General features: G+C 41.6%; 1 protein-coding gene across 1 annotated transcript in view; it reads left to right on the forward strand.

The window, feature by feature from the left end:
* The window catches only part of TRDN (triadin), a 291,579-nt gene that overhangs the window by 148,331 nt on the left and 123,241 nt on the right, over nt 1-20,007 (forward strand). The window contains exons 16-17 of the mRNA XM_029911016.1: nt 711-773; nt 1,493-1,552. Of these exons, the coding sequence (XP_029766876.1) occupies nt 711-773; nt 1,493-1,552 (123 nt within the window). The remainder of the gene's footprint in view (nt 1-710; nt 774-1,492; nt 1,553-20,007) is intronic.

The following is a 20,007-nucleotide window of genomic DNA, read 5'->3' on the forward strand; positions in this document are numbered from 1 at the left end:
GCACTTATTGCTGAGTATCTCTTGCAAGCTTTTCTATTGTCAGTCAGGTTTTATAAGGGAAGCACTAAGTCAGAACAAATGCAGGGTTACTGTATCGCTTCAAAAATTGTATTTATAGTAGGTCAATGGGTATAATTGATTGAATAAGTGCCTATTTCTTAAATAATTACTGGTGCACACACTGGCTCCAATTCTATCCTCAGCTTTGTGTGGACTCACTGGAATATAGAGTATGTTTATATATTTGAGGGGATGACAGTAGCGTTTTTAATAAGCGACTAATTGGTCTAGATTTGCATGTCTTCTCCATTGCATGGACTGATCTCCAGATGTACGTTTTCCGCATTGTGATGGCAAATCTTCCAAAGCATACTTCAGTTGGCCAAAACCAGGCAGATTTAATAAAACACAGCACAGAGGGAATGTGTACCATCTGAAACAGGTTGATCTACCCAATGGCACAGTTTGGCCCAATACAAGTGTAGTCATCTGTCACAAGTCGTCATGGTTTACCAACGTGGAGGCCATAGAGATAAGACACATCTGGGTAGATAAGTCCTCCCACAGCTATGCTGTCTTTTGCCTTACTCTCTGTTTAAGTATCGGGCCTTGTTCGGGTCTTTTACCTTATTGTTTTATAAAATGTGGATCATCGTTCTTTAGTAAGATATAAAAAAAAGCAACTGAATTTCTTTTAAATCTTTTCTTAGGAACAGAAGAGGAAAAGAGGATAACCCAAGAGAAGAGAGCTGTTTCTGAAACTAAAAAGAAAGGTATGGAATTGGAAAGTTTGTTGAGAGGCTGATCCCATTGAAATCAACGGCTAAATTCCCATTAACTTCAATTGCGGCAGATCAAACTCTAAACTTGCAGTACCACAATGCTCTCCTAATGGATGATTTTCCCATACCTTAACATCACCATCCCATGTTTTACTACTTTTTCAGTTTGTATCAATATTTTAAAGCTTTTCCTGGTTGACAAGCCAGAGAACCAATGGCAAACATGGTGGTTTAGCCCCCCGGTTGTGAGGCTGTCCATGGCAATTTTAATGGTTCTCCCTGATATAACAGGACATGGCTATATTGCCATATGTGAAAATGGTGGGACACGTAGCTTTGTACTCTGCATGCCAGTTCCAATGACATCAGTACCATGTTGTTTTGATAGTAATGAATAAGATTTGCAGCTACCACTGGTAACTTAAATTAAAAGGTACGACATTCCTGCACTGATGAGTCTCGCCTGGCCTTTCATGAATTATTAAGGGTCCAGAATATCCAAAGTTGATGCTTACCGATTAATTTTCATTTTTTATCTGATTGCTTTGTAACTAGGTGTGTGCAATGTCTAGATGGGAATCATCTGATCTAAACTCAAAAATAAGTCACATTTTTTCAGCATGTGCCCACCAGGGCTTGGGTGACTGCATATTTGAATGTGTGATTCATAGTTCTAGCATATCAAATGACTTTCTCTAATTAAATGTTAGAAAAAGAAGAGGAAAAAAAGAAATCCCCTGAGAAGACTGTCCCTGAAATAAAAAAAGCAGGTAAGAAATTGAAATTTGTCAGGTTTTTCAATAGACATTTGATTATTTAATATATGTATTTTCAGTTTTTAAACATTTAAAATAGGTTAATATGTAAATTCCCATTACTTAAGACTGCAGGGTTCCCTCTTATTCTGTGGATTTGAGATCTGGACAGAAATAAGTCATCCTCTCCCCACTTCTAACACCAAATTAAGCTGTGGCATAAGTAACACCACTCAATGTAGTCAATGTTTGGTATAGCTAATGGATGCTTGATTTAAAAAAAAAGTAGTATATGTAAAGGGGGATTCAGCTATGGCCTTAAATTTTTCAGGGATAGTTTTTTCATATTCAAATAATTGTAGGTGCAAATGGTAACAAGTAGCAGAGAAAATAGGCAGTTAGTTGTCTAAGAGGCTTTATGCTGGGAGAAATGAGTTGTGTTAAAAATAATATTAACAAACGTGCTTTAACATGTTAAATACTACTTAGGGTAGACAAAAGCAGAGTTGTTTTTTTTAAAGTGATAACTAGGAACAAATGTTTATGTCCTGTCTACACTAGAATTTGCAATCATTGTTGTAATGATTTAGTGTTGACACATATTCAAGCATGTTTAAAATTCAAATGAAGCTTCTTCCCATGTCATTTTAATATCTTTCATTTCTGCTTTTATTGTGCATTTCCAAGTTTTCCTTGGTCTATCTCACCCCATCGTGCCCTGGGAATTCCTGACCAGTGCTTGTCTTACGTTGTTTGATTCTTTCCTTCATGTATGTTCTAGCCATTTTTATTTTTGTTTCATAATTTCCTGTCCTATCAATTTCTGTTTCTTCCTCCCCCAAAGCTCTTCATTTGTCATTTTTTTTCTGGCCATCTAATGTTGAGGATTTGTCTAAGGCAGCTGTTTAGAGAAACTTGAAGTTTAGATAATAAGGTCTTGATAAGTCTCCAGATTTCAGTACCATTCACTAAGATAGACTTTACAATGGTGTTAAATAGTCAAAGCTTAGTTAGGAGGGCAAAGATTCTGTTTCCCTAGATTGGCATTGGGGTTGCAGAGGCATGTCTGGTTTTCTGTCGGTTCCATCTTTTTTGCTCATGGCGCTGTCAAGAATTGTGAAGTGTCGGACCTCTTCTATGCCAATCTCATAAAGTGTTATTGGTGTTTCTTGTTGGGTGTTGATTCTCATGGTTTTCATTTTCTCTGTGTTGATTTTCAGCCCTACTAATTGTGCATAGGTCTGGAGATAATTTGTATTAGCTTACTTTTCTCCATGGGTCATCAGGTTGATGATGTGTTACTGTCTCTGCTCCATTCTTGTTACGTACAACCTCTAAAGTTCTTATCCATTTGCGCTGAATTGCAATGTGATCAATTTTGTTCCCTGTTCTGTGGTCTGGCTACCTGCCAGTTATCTTGTGACTAGTATAGTGAGGGGAAATAGTTCCTCCAATGATCAGATCATTCATTCCACAAAAATCAGCAAATATTTCCCCATTTTTGTTCATTTAACAAAGGCCTTGTTTCCCCATAATTACTTCCCTGCCCGTATTGTTGCTCCCCCCCTTTAGTGTTCATGTCTCCAATCACCAGGAGGACATCCCTTTTCAGGACCTTGGCTACTTCTGTTCACAGAAGTTTTCTTGTTCCCGTTGGCTAACTTGATTCGTTAGAGAGTAGCACTGAATGCTACTTTCTGAAACTTTGATGTAAATTGTGCTGTTATAATCCTGTCAGGCTTTTAGCTCCCCTCCTTTACAGTATCATATTATGCCATCTCTATGTACATTACCCGCTGCCAGGAATGAGGACTTGCCGCTGTACCTGCCCAGTCTCTCGGGAGCCTATGAGCACAGCTGAACCACACCAGGACTGCCTGATTGACTACTCCGCCTCATTGGTTGAGAAAGTCAGCAAGCCTGCTCTTAAGCCTAACAGCAACAACTGATCTGTGGCTTCTCAATACACACACCCACAGCTGCAACCTCTCCTTGTCTCGCCTGTTCCTAACCTTACTCCAGCCCTGATCCTGGCTTGTTCCCAACCTTGCTACTGTCCTTCCAGTCTGCTCCAGCCTTGCTTGGTCCCTGACTCCTGGTTTTTGGCTTGGAACTCCAGCTCTGACCATGTCTGTGCTAGGCCTGACCACTTCTGCTCTGACTGCTAGGCCTGACCACCCACATCCCGGTTCAGGACATTGGCATTCAGTAGCCCAGAATATAGTAGAATGTGTCCAGGTGACAGTTATTTGTCATGATGTTACCCATCTCACTTCACTTAGGCCTACTATATCTAGTTTATATTTGTCCATTTCTTTTGTTACTTGGGCTGTTTTACCAGACTTATATAGTGTCTGCATGTTCCACATACCGATTTTGGTACGGATTTAGGATGGAGCAGATTCGTCAGAGGAGTAGCTTCCTTTCAGGTTTGGTCACTTTGCATCATCATCTTTCTTCTAGGTCTAACTGAGTTGAGTTGAATTAGGCTCAGTTTGTTGAGCTGAGCAGTAGTGTAGGTTTCCATAACAGCTTTGGTTTTTTATGGGAGCAGTTGTTAGCCCACTCCCAGCCAGGCCCTACCAGGCAGATTGGTGGACTGCCTTTGGTCTGGTTTCTAGTCTTCAACCTGGCCTGGGTGGCCTTACCAGTTATATTACCACTAGCATAGCTCTCAGGGTCATGGGACCATGCAAGCTGTCCCACCATATCAAGGCATAGTCCACGGAGAAGGAAACTACATTACATGCCATGTAATTCAGAAGTGAAACAGCATCAAAACCAGATATCTCCTTTTGAACCCCTAAAAGCAAGAAATCATAATGGAGGAGACAAATTACAATTTACAGTGTTGCCAACTCTCATTATTTTTATCACACATCATGCATTATTTGGTGTTTTTCTTAAAGCCCCATCTGCTGGAGTCGTGTGATTAAGGGAGTATCTCAGCTTTTTATTTAAAAAAAAAGTACTTGTCTACTCTCATGATTAGGGAGAAAGGCTTGAAAACAGAAACCCTAAAGGCTCAAACACCAGAAGGCAAATAAAAAGAACCCACAATTTATTGTTTTAACATTATTGTAATTTTCGAGCTAATCTCATGACTTTTTGGGGTCTGCCTTATGATTTTTTAACACCTGGGGCAACTAACTCTAGCAGTATTGTTCTAGTGTACACATAAGGATCTTTAATGCTTTGCAGTTTGTGGATGTAAGCTCATGTGATACAATAGGAAGGAGGTTACTGATAAGGCTGCTGAACTCCAAAATGCAAAGGATTAAAGTAACAAAGACAGGGACTTTTATACTAATTCTTAAAGAAGATATATTCACTCAAAAGACAATAGTAGAACTTACAATAACATCTCTATTAGTCATGTATATAAATAGGGCTGATCTATTCATGAAAAACCTTATGAAGAGTAGCTCAGAAAAAAAGCATTTATGAATGCCCATCTTGTGATACCAAGGGTTGATTATTTTTTTTTGAGAGGTGTTGAGTACTCACAATTGTAATAACAGTTAATGGGCACTTAGATGCCGTGGTGATGATCACAGTATAAGAATAGAATGGAACAGAGCCTAACACCACAATGAAAGGGTTAAAACCAGGATCAGAGGAAGCATTATCAGAGCCAGGCCTACAATTCAGGTATTCCTGGCATGAGCTATGCTTTCTAATTATTCAGATCTCATGTTAAATTACATCATAAACTGGGAGGATATATATTCCATAGTTTACTGAAGTATAAAGTTAAATTGTATCTTTAAATGTATAAATATAGAATTAAAAATAAAATATCATAACTTGAGATGGCAATTCAAAATGACCCTTATAACTTTATTCTGGCTCCAAACTTGCTTTTCATGTGAGACTATTGAATTTTAAAAGATTACATTTTATCGTCAAACTGCAGTATAAAGTTATTAACATGTTCATCTTCAGAAGCCGTTACTGAACCTTGTGAGTCATCTTAACGATGCTGGAAAGAGAGAAATTAAACAATGCAAGACAGTCCCACATTTCTGTCCCTTTTTTTAGCTCCCTAATTTGCTGCATTTTTGAAGACTTTTCTAGCCTTTGTGTTAGAAGATGGTAATCCATAATATATTCTAGTTACACATGTCGCTGTTATTTGTCATTGGACTTGCTCTTTGAATTCATGTTCTCTTTTTCAGCATTGAGTGGCAGCATCTATTGTTATCCCCAGAAGGTTTTAAACCTGCAATAATTGCCACATTTGATCAACAGGATAGTACCGTATAGCCCAAAGTTTAAAAATGAGCAATCTCAGCGTGTGGTTGTATTTACATGCTTTGGGCAGATACAACAGAGTTTGCTGAATGGTGAACCTTGGAAGGCTTGAACTTTCAGTCTGAATAAGCAAACCAAAAGCAGGATGATGGGGATGGTTTCCTATTTTATTATTTTTACCTTTTCCAATTAAAAGGACAGGCAGTGTCTATTGCATTAAAAACAAGCTCCTTGCCCAGGCCTTCAAAGCCCTGCTTTACCTCCCTACTGCCTACTTCTCTGCTTTTGTCTCTCTCTGCTTCCCATCAACTCTTTCATTTCCCTTTGTGCCTTTCATGCTTGTTTCTGCACTGTCTGTGCTGCATGGCCCGTTTATACCTGGAACGTACTTCCTGAAACCCTATCCCCCAAATTGGGCTTCATGCTGTCATTCAAATCCCTCCATAAAACTCACAGCTTCCACAAGGCCTGTTAACGCAGTCTCTTCCTACAGTGAAATGATGGACTGTGTGTGTGGTTGAGACTGAGAGGCAGAGAGAGATTCTATATAAATAATAAGAGCCTCAAAATAATGCTTTGGGGGCAACTCTGCCCCTGCCACCCACCTTTTCCCCAGCTAAAGGGCAACATTTTACACCTCACAGCATATCCTTTATATTTTCTGATTAATGTTTTAAATTAGTGCAAATTGGAAAATGACAGGGGTTTTTTTTTGTCCATGTTGCAATTTTACCCCTTGCATTACATGAATGTACTTTTGCACATCTCTGTACTAACTGCCAGTGGCGTTGGAACAATTTTTTAGCAGGAATGCTGAAAGGCCAGTAAACAAAACCTTAAACCCTGCTGCATCCCCAGCACCCCTAACTGAAGCACCCCAGCTAACTGTCTCTCTAAGGCAGGGATCGTTAACCTTTGGTACGTGGCCCATCAGGGAAATCTGCTGGTGGGCCGGGATGGTTTGTTTACCTGCAGCGTCTGCAGGTTTGACCGATCGCAGCTCCCACTGGCCATGGTTTGCCATTCGAGGCCAATGGGGGCTGCGGGAAGTGGTGGCCAGCACATCCCTCAGCCCGCACCGCTTCCCACTGCCCCCATTGGCCTGGAGCGGCGAACCGCGGCCAGTGGGAGCCGCGATCGGCTGAACCTGCGGACGCTGCAGGTAAACAAATCGTCCCGGACTGCCAGCGGATTTCCCTGATGGGACGTGTGCCACAGGTTGCCGAACCCTGCGCTAAGGTGTATTTGTTTGTTTGCAGGCAAATTCTCTCCCTTTCTTAATCCCCTCGTGTCATCTCTCTTTCTCTCTCTCTGCTGCAGAGTAGACTAATATTGAATGTGCTCAGTACAAAATGAATTGGAGGATTCTTAATTAGCTTTTAAAAGTGTATTGGAGATAAAACACATTAATCCTCTGACCTTCAGTTAGTACAAAAACATTGTGCTAATTGTTCTGAAAAACAGATAATTCTGTTGTTATAAACTCAGAGGTCTCGCTTAAACAAACATAATTGGCAGAAATAAGGCCCTGGCACAATCCTATTTAAAAACCCCTACTCCGCTAGACTGGACAAATATAGAGCCATATCTGTGCACATTCATGAAGGAGTCTTGCTGAGAAGCAGTCTGGATGGGGTAACAAGAACAATGGCCAAGATTTTCAAAAGTGAGCTGTGATTTTAAGTCCCTCAATTTTGGGGTGTCCAACTTGAAATGTGATTGAGAAAGGGGCCTGCTTGTTTATTTTTATCCTTTGGAAGGTAGGTGTTCAGTACTTGGTGAAAATCCATCCTCTTGGAAGAGAGCCTATTACACAGAACGTACAAATGGCATTTAGCAAAAACAGCTACTGCTTACAAATATAGGGACTGATCTGCTCAGGAAGAGGCTTAGAATCTTTCAGAATCTGGCCTGTGCAGACAAATCCTTTGTGAGTGTCATGCACAGGTGCCCACCAAAAAAACAACAACCCAGAATGGAACAAGGGAGGTCCTCAGTGCAACAAGCTGCCTATCATAGATCAGTGTGTGTGATGTGCCTATTTGTACTCGGACACCCCTGACAAGGCAGCGGCCCCTCAGCACTCCCACCATGGAGATTATTCCTGTGCTAGACAGGGATAATCCGGTGCGCTGCCTGCTCTCAGAATACCAATGTCTTTTAACCCTGCCTTTGTTGTATTCAAGTGAACCTGCTTTGGGGACATTTAAACAATGAGGCTGCATTTGCCCTCAAATGTAAAGATTAAAATTATTACCTTGATACTGTCATGTATCTGGAATATTCACCTATGCGGGTTCAGTGAGGCACTCTACTGGGAGGAATGGCTGTGTCCTCTGTGTTTGGAGGAGGGATGTTATAATAGCCTTGCAGGGAGCAGAACTGAGGTGCTCAGGGATGAGGGGACAGGGCCTCTCTGTTGCTTTTTTTGCATGGTCTGATGGCAGGCATATTGTTCTTCACTCTGTGCTGTTTAATGCCAGTCTTTGCAACTTGCAAAAGGGCACAGATACATGGGAAATGAGGAGAAAAGGCCATTCTATTCTCCCACAGTTTGGCCTTTGCTACTCTGCTTTATAGAGGCAGACAAAGAAATCCCTATGACCAGTTTTTAAATTCCTGATCTGCACAAAACCCTTCATTTGTAAGGCTTCCCTGCCCACATTTACCTGGTGCATTCCTCGTGTTACATAGTTGTTTTCTATCGATAAGATAAAATAGTGGTGACAACTGGTGGCCAATTATCTATTCTTTTCTTTTGTCTGCCTGCTTTTTCTGCTACTGAACATTACCATATGTAGGTGTTCCTTCTTAAAAGAATGAATTAGAGATTTGTAGCTCTTATTTATGTCTGTTCCTCTCCCAGCCAACTATGCTGCAATGGTCACTCCTGCAAGGTGGTACACCCTGGAACAATGCTAAAATGCCAGCCAAACATGAAACCCTTCTCAGAAGTATCACCTTCCTGGGCAGTACTTCCAGTAGAGCCAGCAAATAGCAGCGAACTAACCATGGTTTGAATGGCATAATATTGTACTTGATAGAAACACTCTTGGCATACCCATCAATGTAGCTAAGACACAGCACCCTACGACAAGAGGCTTGAATGGGGGGCAGGGGCTTTTGGTCCCAGATCAACTGAAAAGAAAATAAGCCGAGAAAACCTTGTGCACAGTTGAAAGGAGAGATGCCACTAAATGCCAATGTCATACTTTCCCACGAGAAAACAACACCTCAGACCATTCACTGATCCCCGGATGCTTAACAGGCCTGTATATTGATAGTACTGAGGCCAGAGTTAGGCTGTTTTTTGTGATAGTGGGACTGTGAAGAATGTGGGGTGTACATGTGTTACTGTACATTTTGAAGGTGCATGGGACCTATTTGTAGAGCAGCAAACTCTATCTGTGAAATTGATGAAATATGATTGTGGAGGTGAAGGTGTGTTAAAGAAGGATAGCTTAATTGGGCATTTCCTCAAATTTGGCTTTACAGGGTTTTTATGAGTGAGTCTTCCCCAGGAGGTGGGTGGTAGTTGTATATGGAGGCTTAAAGAGGTCAGGACTCACTACCGCTGGTGCCTCCTGTTGGTTGCTCCGGGAATTAGCTCTTGTCAGCTGTAGAGCGCCCTCTGCACGTGGTGTCTCACCCATTGTCTGCTCTGCTGATTTGGGAACCACCGCATTGCTCCCCACTTGGCAGTATCCATGACTCCATTCTCACCCCCGTTCGGGGGAGCGGGGTAACGACAGTCCTTCGGCTTGCACCTGCCTCTGTGGCCAACCACAACCCCAAAGTCTAGCCCCTCACCTCAGGGCAAGTTTCAGTCTGTCTCAGCCACACTCCTCTGTGGCCAGGTGCAGTGCAAGGGGCAGTGCCAGATCCAGGCACCAGCTTGTCAAGCAGGTGCTTGGGGCGGCTGCTCTGGAGAGGGGCGGCACGTCCAGGTATTCGGCGGCAATTCGGCGGACGGTCCCTCACGCCGCCTGGGAGCGAAGGACCTCCCGCCGAATTGCCGCCGCAGATCACGATCACTGCTTTTTTTTTTTTGGCTGCTTGGGGCGGCCAAAACCCTGGAGCTGGCCCTGGCAAGGGGAGAGACCCAGGCCCACCCACTACTCTGGGTCCCAACCCAGGGATCCTCTAGCGGCAGCCTCTCTCTGCCCTCCTCCTCTTTCCTCTTGTCCGCCTATCCTCCCTGGGCCACTTCCCCTTTGGCCTCATGCACCTTCTTGACCCTTTTTAGCAGGGGCTGCAGCCTGGCAGGTAACTGGGCCGGAGCTCTCCTCTGCTCCCCGAGCCTGCCCAGCACTGTTCTGTCCAAGGTGCTACCTCCTTACCACAGGAGCCAGCCCTCCTCCCTTGCTAGTCAGGGAGAGACTCCCTCTCCTTTGCTAGGCAGCCTTTATATAGGGCCCAGCCTGGCCCTGATTGGCTGCCTCTTTCTTTGCCCTGATTGGCTGCCTCTTTCTTTGCCCTGATTGGCTCTCCACAGGCCTTTGCTGATTGGCTGCTGGTCTGTGCAGCCTCTCTGGCCTGTTCCAGCCCTTTTTCTCATGGAGTGGGGCAGCAGCCCCACTACAGGAGGAAACTAATAATGCTGGAGAAGCGGGACTCATTCGGGATAGCTTAGGAGAGAGAGAAATGGGGGAAACAAATATATAAATAAAATAACAAAAAGATAATCGGCAGTGAGTTGCCTAGGGTTGCCTTATTCAGAGATTTATATGTGTAGGGCAAAAGTTAAGGGAGGACAGAAGACTATGAATTGATAGGGAATTTTAAAAATTATAATTTTAAAACCAGAAAAAAATGTGAGTCAGAAACATTGAGTTGTACGGATTGTAAGAGTAGGCACTTGCAGTTGCTTATTGCTTTTACCCTGGTACTCCCTCAACAGCTTTCCTCCGATTGATTGTTTGTTACACTCACTTGTGTCTTGTCTCTATACCCTATGCATATTGGAGCAGGGCCAGGATGTCCTGTGTGTTTGTACAGCCCTCAGCAAAAAAGGGCTCTGCTTCTGCTTGTGGTCTTATATCATCATCATCATCATCATTATTATTATTTTATTATCCATGGAGCAAAACCCACCATTCTCATTTTGAACATCTGGGTTCCCTGTCTGGTTTACTGGAGCTCTAGGCTTCATTGCCTGTGTTGCAGACTGATTCATTCCTAGCTAATAACTTGCTCCTGGCATTATTAGCATCTCAGACCCATCCTTACTTCTTTTTCTATCCTCCCCTGGGTTCTGTTTATGACTCACCTGCTGTTTCCTGGCATTCTCCACTAATAGCTGCTTTTCCCTTCAGACACAAGCTATGCAGGCTACTGTGAGGACTGGGCTATGTTTATTAACCCATAGAAAGTCTGAGTTAAGATTTACATTGTTGCCAGCTGGTGATGTTATGTGCTGGTTTTCCTCTATCTTTCAACGTTGCTAACAATTTCCTGTTTGTGGGGTTTTGTATAATAAAATCATAGAAAGTGGAGATGGAGATGACCTATTAGGTCATCTAATTCATCCTTCTCACAATGCAAGATGATTCCATACAGTATCTCTCCAAGTTCTTTATCTAGCTTAGTTTTAAATGTCTGAACCTCTTTAGAAGATTATTCTCAGTCTTAATAGATTTCAAAGTTAAGAAAAATTTTATTAAATTCCACCTAAATTTTCCATTGCTTAATTTTCCCTGTTACTTACAGTTATAGCCCCATGTGACATCCTAATTTACCCCCTGAGCCCAGTTCCCTATTGCCTTGCTCCTCGTATTGCCATTTATACTTATTTGTGCAAAGTAGATGTAAAACTGGGGTAGGTGAATGGAGAATTTGATTTGGTAGCATTTCATACTCACTTTGTACAGGTGTCTATATGACAATGTACAGCAGAAGGCAATGGAGAATCAGGCTCTTGGTGCTAGGTGTCTTGGACTGTAATAAATAGCGGATTTATGGGATATAAGAATATTCTTTTTGGTTTTACTTTGCACATACGTTTGCAAACTAAATACTGTAGGCCCCTACCTAGATACTTGCTTCCTATACTCTAAGAAAATGAAAAACAAGCCTACTCACCTTACTGATGTTTCCCAACTCAGCAGGAGACAAACATTGTCAAATTTGGTCTTATAGTAAAAATAAGGTTATACGTATCTGAGCAGATGCAAATAGCATTTGGCACTGGTGTAACTATTGCAGCTGGAATACTGTGTCCAATTCTGGTGTCCACAATGCAAAAAGGATGTTGATAAATTGGAGAGGTTCAGAGACAAGAACGATTAAAGGGTTAGAAAACATGCATTATGGAGATAGACTCAAGGAGCTCAATCTATTTAGCTTAACAAAGAGAAGGTTGAATGACTTGATTACAGTCCATAAGTACCTATGTGGGGAAAAATATTTGATAATTGGCTCTTCAATCTAGCAGAGAAAGGTATAACATGATCCAGTTGATGGAAGTTAAAGTTATACAAATTCAGACCAGAAATAAGGTGTACATTTTTAACATTGATAGTAATTAGCCAATGGAACAATTTACCAAAGGTTGTGGTAGATTACCCATCACTGGCAATTTGTATATCATGATTCAATGTTTTTCCTACAAGATTTTCTTTAGGAATTGTTTTGGGGAAGTTCTATGGCCTGTATTATACAGGAGGTCAGACTAGATTATCAAAATGGTTCCTTCTGGTGTTTCAAAAGTATCTTAGGCCCAAATTTCAAAGGTATTTAGGCATCTACAGATGCAGATTGGGATTTGCAAAAGCAGGGCCGTAGCAACAAAGAACGTGGCCCCCTCCGAACGGTGGCCCCCTCCGAACATATGTCCGGGCGGGGCCCCTTACAGTGCAGAAACTGGAATGCAGTATTTATTTTGCCACTTTTAGGGGCCCCCTTCCTTGCGGGGCCCCCTCCAGTCAGGGGGTACGGAGGGCGCTCGCTATGCCTCTGTGCAAAAGCATCTAAAATGGTTATGCATATGACTCCCATTGATTTTCAATGAGACTTATCTCCAAAGTGCCTATGTAACTTCTGACATGAGCACGTAGGCTCCTAAGTCACTGTTGAAAATTTTATCCCGACTGTCTAATGAATGGGTGGGAGGGATAGCTCACTGGTTTGAGCATTGGCCTGCTAAACCCAGGGTTATGAGTTCAATCCTGGAGGGGGCCATTTAGGGTTCTGGGGCAAAAAATCTGTCAGGGATGGTACTTAGTCCTGCTGTGAAGGCAGGGGACTGGACTCAACTCAACTCAATCACCTTTCAAGGTCCCTTCCAGTTCTATGAGATAGGTATATCTCTATATAATAATAATGGGTTCTGAGGGTAGAAATGGTGATATCATTTTTGTGAGAAGCTACTCAATTCAAGGGCCTCTGCCTTTTCCCCTCCATCCCCTAGCTCACTTACTCACTTTGCAGTAACAATTGGCTCAGCATATGGCTGCTTCTCCATTGCAGTTGGTATTGTGGAAATAAAGCTTCTCTAAAAAAGGAAGGCGGTTGCTCTCTGGCAGCGTGAGCAGCCTCTCAGTGACTGATTGATTGGCTGGTTTTAGTCAGTTCAGCAGAGGAAGAACTTTTAATCTGCTCTCCTAATGGAGCAGTGGCCTACCTGTTGTTGAACCTTGCAAGAGCAACTGAACTTTTTATCAAGATGACAGTTATTGTTCTGTTACCTTTTAAGCATTGCCTATTTTAGCTATGTATAGTTAATTTCTTTAATCCTTTCTTGTAAATTAATCCCTGAACATGCAGAGGTGGGAGGGAGGGGAGAGGACGAACAGGGTGATACACATAGTGCTTTTGTTTCCGCAGCTGAATCTCTTGTGGGATGATTTGGTTCCCATCAAGTCAAATTCAAAACAAAACAAGTGCTCTTGGGCTCAGTGTTCATCATTTCAGACAAGAACCAGGAATGCCAAGGCTTTAAGAATAAATGGAAGATTGAGATGGGCTGGATTTGAAATACCCAGGCACTATTTGATAATTGGGGAATCTGCCCAAACAAAGCATAGTACAGTTGTTTTAGAATGACATGACAGTGTCTGATAGTCAGTCTGTTTTGAAGCTACATAATCATTCTTTTAAAAACCCCTTTGGGGAATGGCAAACTGGGAATGAACAAGCCTGGAGTTAGTACAAACTGAATGTAATGACTATGCAGGTAACTATATACTCACTTTGCCTCTTGCCCTTCAAAAGTGTTGAGTGAGTTACCGGCACTTTCTTACCAGCTGGTTGGCCTATCTTTAATTAATTATTCTAATCTGATTGCTTCTACAGTGTTTGTGTTGGTCTGTAGATTAATGCAATGCTTATTTGTCTAGTCACATTCAGAAATAACAGGATTAGTTGTATATGCCTATGACTCAAGCAATGCAAAGTTGATATTTTTATGAAGGGAAACAATATTGTTCCCTCAAAATAATATGCACTTCTGAATCACCAGGACTGATATTTAAAATAATTACTATATGCTAAACATCAATGCATATCAGCCAAGTTAAAATGGTACATTAGTTAGTGTTATATATTTTCTGCTGCCATTGTATGGACAAACTGCAGACCTGACCCAATTGAAGACAGTGGGAGTATTTCCATTGACTTCAGAGGTCTTTGGATCAGACTCCATATGAAATCCTTAACTTTTTCCATGAAAATTTTTTCTCATTCCTAAAATTTGTCCTTGACTATGTCATTTTCCCTGAAAGTTCCTATGACAATACAAAGATGATCATTCAGCAGTTCCTGATTATTTTAGAATACTGTACCATAAGTGACACATTGAATGACTTCTGGGTTCTAGGTATTTTTTATTGAATTTCAAATTTGATACATTGTACAGTAAAAGCTTTGTTATCCGGAATGCTGGGGGGATGGGGGTTGCCGGTCAGTCAAAAATTCTGGTTAACTAAGAGTTAGTTAACCAATGGAGGGAGGGAGTTTGGGTGCGGGAGGGGGCTCAAGGCTGGGGTTGAGGGGGTGCAGAGCATGGGCTCTGGGAGGGAGTTTGGGTGCAGGAGTGGGCTCAGGCAGGGGGTTGGGGTGCAAGAGGGGTTTCGGGGTGCCAGATCCGGGTGGCGCTCACCTTGGGTGGCTCTCCGCAAATGGCAACATGTCTCTGCTGCTCCTAGGCAGAGGCACGGCCAGGTGGCTCTGCATGCTGCCTATACCCATAGGCGCTTCCCCCGCAGCTCCCATTGGCCACAGTCCCCAGCCAATGGGAGCTGTGGAGCCAGCGCTCAGGGTGGGGCGGGGTGGGAGCAGCGCATGGAACCCCCATGGCCATTTCTCCACCTAGGAGCAGCAGGGACATGTTGCCGCTTGCAGGGAGCCGCCTGGATCCAGAACCCCAAAATGCCAGTTTCTTGAGCTTTCCAGTTGGTAAAGTGTTGGATAACACAGCTTTTACTGTTCAACAAATGGCATTAACAATATTCCATTACACAATACAACAGTGAAGAATATGTTTGTGTGTGTGTGTATGTGTATATATATGTATGTGTGTGTGTGTGTGTGTTTCTATAGGTGTATATATGTGTTTGTATGTATAGGTGTGTATGTATGTATATTAAAATCACTCTTAAGGTAGACTAAAAATTTCCATAGATTTCAGGACCTGCTACAATTGCAATTCTTAACTCAACTATATTTAAATCGATATTTAAAAAAAAATCAGGTAAGAATACATAAAAGAAATGATCATTGTTAAAATCCATACAATGATAGAAGTAATTACATTGTGTTTTTATTAAAGGATTAACATTTTAAAGTGTAATTACTAGCATGAGCACATACAGTACAATCACTTCACATATCTCTTGGTATAGACCCATTCAGTACCTGTAATAATTTTTCAAGTCACTGATAGATACACAATATTTGAAACATCCATACTCAACATAGCTCCTTTTACCTTCTTCACAGGCAAAAAGGTAAGGTGAGCCTAGTATTGGTAAATCCCATAGGTCTGAGTTGATTTGATGCTCTGTTACTTCTTGAGACCTTGCACAAAATGCTGGTAAGAGTCCACTTACATGAGTAGGGTAGGCTCATTTTCTAGGCCCTTGACCTCAGAAAACTGCCTTAAATCTTTTATTAGTCCATAACGAGCACTTCCTCAGTCTAGTCCTGTTTATCATGCATCCAGCTACACTGCAAAATTTCCTGTCTGTCTTTCTCCTCGAGAGGTTCATAGAGGTCACGGTTGCTGTTGGAAACAAATTGGACATAATCTAGACCTCTTAGTTATGATTGTTTAACTTTTTAATAAAATATACCTAATGGCCATTCTTGCTCTGGTTTTTAATATGCAGTGTCAGCTTTGTGGCTTTGTTATACATAACTCAGAGAGAAATATGGTTAAATGATTAGGATAATAGAATGGGCAGATGTTCTTGAGAGGAAGAGCCATACATAGTCATGGTTACAAATGCATTGATTTTTATCTTGATTGCAGTAGGTTCTGTGTGAAGTTGCTTCCTCATAGATTTTTGCTGCACTTTTTAGGGTGTAATTAGAGTACTGTATGTCACCTATAAAGATGAGTGGATGGACATTGCATTATTCAGATTTCCCTTTTCACACAGAGTGAGAATGCTGACTATGTACATGTTCAGAAATACAACTAAAATGTACATCTGAGCAAACTTCAGCTTAAAGTCTTTATATATCTATATATATCTGACCCTACAGCAAAGGGAAGTAAGGGAAATGTAGTAAGGAGTATTTAAAGGGACATCATGCACAACTTGCAGCACAGAATAAACAGTCTGATTTTTCATGCTCAAAGCATTTATGTCAGTTTCATGAGGCAGTTTGGAATATAATTTTTATTTCAGGCCCCTTTTCTGTAATGGCTTCAGCCATTTTTAAGTTTGCACCAGACTTTATTCATTCCCCATAAGTTTTTACAGCTAAAGTTTCACCACAAAACTGCTGAACCCATCGCAAATATATAATTTGGAATGTATTTGTGCTCAGCTTGCTCAAAAGAAATATGGATTCCCCCCTTCCTAGGAGAATTCACAAATTCTCCAATGTTTGAAAATATAGGGCCTGTTGTAAATATCTCAACTGAAGTCTATTGACATCAGTGGAACCATGACAATTTATAGCATAGATGATCTGGCCTGTGGTGGTTTATTTTAAGGAGTAGTGTTGTTATCTACACCAGTAGCTCCCAAACTTCATTGGTTCACATACCATCACCTTAAAAAAATTGTTGCAAAATGAATGGCTAGACCATATAGCTCACGTAACACCGGTAATACATATGGGAACCCCTGATCACACATCTTACAAAATACCTTTTCTTCCTTCCCCCAACTGACTGTAGCCTGTGTAAATATATGTAGTTCTGATGCCTGTATGATTGTAATCTCATAATGAAACCCTTATTCTATTGTTAACATCCCTAATGGCCACAGATGGCTGTGGAACATGCTGTTAGTGGGAGAAGCTGATTTCATTTTAATAATTCCTAAGTGGAAAAGAATTAAGCATTAAAGAAAATGAAAACATGAGTCACTGGTATATTTTCAACTGGACATTCCCAAAGTTCACCTATACATGTAGGTGAATCACCTGCCTGATCATTTCTCTCTCTTACTTGTTTTACACTTGATTCGTACCGTGGAACTTTTTTGAATTCTCACGGGTCATCTGCTTTCTTTGAAGTAGCATTTACTGTAGATTGGATGCATTCATAAACATTTCACTCTGCTTCCGTTTGAAGTGTTCTACAGGCTTAAGGCTATTATCCTCCTCTGGCATGGTGCTGATCAGGACAGACAGGCTTCATGCTTGTTCACTAAAATGTAGAGCTCATTTACAAGTGGTAACTGAAAAGATGGTTCAAGATGGCTTAGAATTTCAGCCACTCAAATCCTCTGATTCATTGAAGTCTTTATTTATTGTATTTAAAACTCCTGTTGAATGCTGCTCAGCTGATAATTATTGTAGTAGCTAAAGACAGAAAAAACTATACAGTTATCTAGCCCATCCCCATTAGGTTATTTAGTCCATTTCCCTTTGTTCCCAGTGGATTGACCCCATGGTGGGCACTGATATAGACCTGAAATTCAGGCCCTAAGAGAATGTGTTGCCATTCTTAATCAACAAGAACAGCCAGTAAGATTGGAGAGCTATTTGCAGTTGTTTCGAGTCAGGGAATTATTATTGTTGGTGATGTATTGAGACATCTCAGACAGATATGCTCCCTGCCCCAACAACTTGCAATCGAAATGTTTAGATCAGTGATGTGCTGTCAAAATGTTATCAAGGCTCCATCAAAAAAATTCCGCCTTTGTCAATGATGCATGTGATATTCCCTGGTTAACAATCCTAAACCACCACCCCCCACATTAATTATATTCTCTTTCTTTCCCAGAAATCCTATCAGCTCCATACATCCCCACGCTAGCAAGTCTTTCCCCTGCCATTCAGTCTAATACTTCCTGACTAGTCATGGTGTAACCTCACTGAAGCCCCTCTAGAGCCCCCCTCTATCAGTTTCATCACAGCAGTAGCACTGGTCCAAGTAAGTTATCCAGGAATTCTAGGTGGTGGGTGGTTGGTCACTTAGATCCCCTTTAGTTTATGTGGCAATCAGGTCTCCCTGAGTGCTGGAGGTTCCCCTCGTTGATTGGCTGGAAGGAGGGAGCAAAGATGGTGGCCTGGATTGGTAGGTGAAGGAAAAGAAGTGCAGACTTACTCCAAATTGAAGCTCTTTAAACTCTGGGCTAGGGCTATGTAGGCAGTCACTGACAGGGAGAAAGGCAGGTTCCAGTGTCTTTGGGACTTAACTCAGTGAAGCAGCAGCTTGGTCCTTGCCTTCTCCTTGTGTGTTGTTAGAGTGACTAATGGGGTGGGAGGGGACTGCTAGGACTATCTGGTACATTCCTTATGCACACCTAGAGGCACTTGTAAGGAGGCTGTTTCCCTTGCTGCTCCATGAGAAAGAAGTGAACAGGCAGCTCCGGCCTTAGTAAAACAATATTTTGCTGCTTCCTCTCCAAATCTCTGCCCGTGATTGGCACATGATTATACAGACGATTGGGGGAGGGTTAGCAAATTAATCTGTGAAATATACTGGAAACCTAATTGTTTTACTTAAAAATTGTTTGTGCTGGAAGAAGACAGGGAATGTTTGTTTAATCACAATGAAATATACACTCATTCATAACTTCATATTGCTCAACTGTCTATGGTGTCTTACTCTTCTACCATACTAATTCACATTAGCAAGCAAATATCCCCACTCAACTAATTGTTTTTAAAATCTGCTACATCTGCTAGCGTGACAGCAGACTATACGGAGATTGGTCTCTCAGTGACTTTAATTATGTTTTTTGTTCTGATGATGGAAATTCTCACACATCAGATGCCACCTGCCACCTCCTCTATTTCCACTCCTTTGAACCCTTGCTATGGGCAGCAAGTGGGACTTTAATTGCCATCCATACAAGACACATTGGCTTAAAAGTCCTGTTGCTGTGTCAAATGTGCAAGGCCCAAGTCAAGCAGCCAAATGCTGTTCTCAATTTCATTTTGGTCAATAATAGCATGGTCAGTAGTTCCTCTTCTGCTGATCAAGAACCATTCTGAATGTAAAATACTGAAAAAAACATCTAATGACCACTTTCAGTATGCAGCTTTCTGATATCTGACATTTCTGTTCATCTTTTCTCTCACTCTTGCTCTTTATTAAAAAAGCTAATTGGAAGCTAAAGTAAGAAGAAATTATAAGATATACAAACAGCAACTTCCATCTGAGGCAAGGTTTGCAAATTTCTGTGTGGATTGGACAGAAGGAAGGGTTCTTATTTGGCTTACCCGTTAGAGCTTCTTCTCATGTTGTATGAGACCTTTGGTTCTGCTGTGTTTCTGTACAAGACCCATACACAGCTTAGTACAGCCATGGGAACTGGTTAAGTCCACGCTAGCATCTGGCCACCAGCTAAGTGAGAGATAAGATATATGATTAGTGTTCATCTGAGTTTACAGTGGGAAGCATCTACTTCGGTAACTTTTTATCTTAAATTTTTGGCAATGTGAATCAAGAGTCCTGTTGAAGCATCTAAAGATTATAGTGGGTCCTGCTGGTTTAAGTCCAACCTAGTTAGCGGATCACAATATATGTCCTATACTTTGGCGTCCTTAAACTCTGTCATTGGATTGACGTGATATGTGGTCAGCATATCATC

The sequence above is a fragment of the Terrapene carolina genome, unplaced genomic scaffold, assembly GCF_002925995.2.
Source record: "Terrapene carolina triunguis isolate 2854851 unplaced genomic scaffold, T_m_triunguis-2.0 Scaffold85, whole genome shotgun sequence".
NCBI lineage: Eukaryota > Metazoa > Chordata > Testudines > Emydidae > Terrapene > Terrapene triunguis.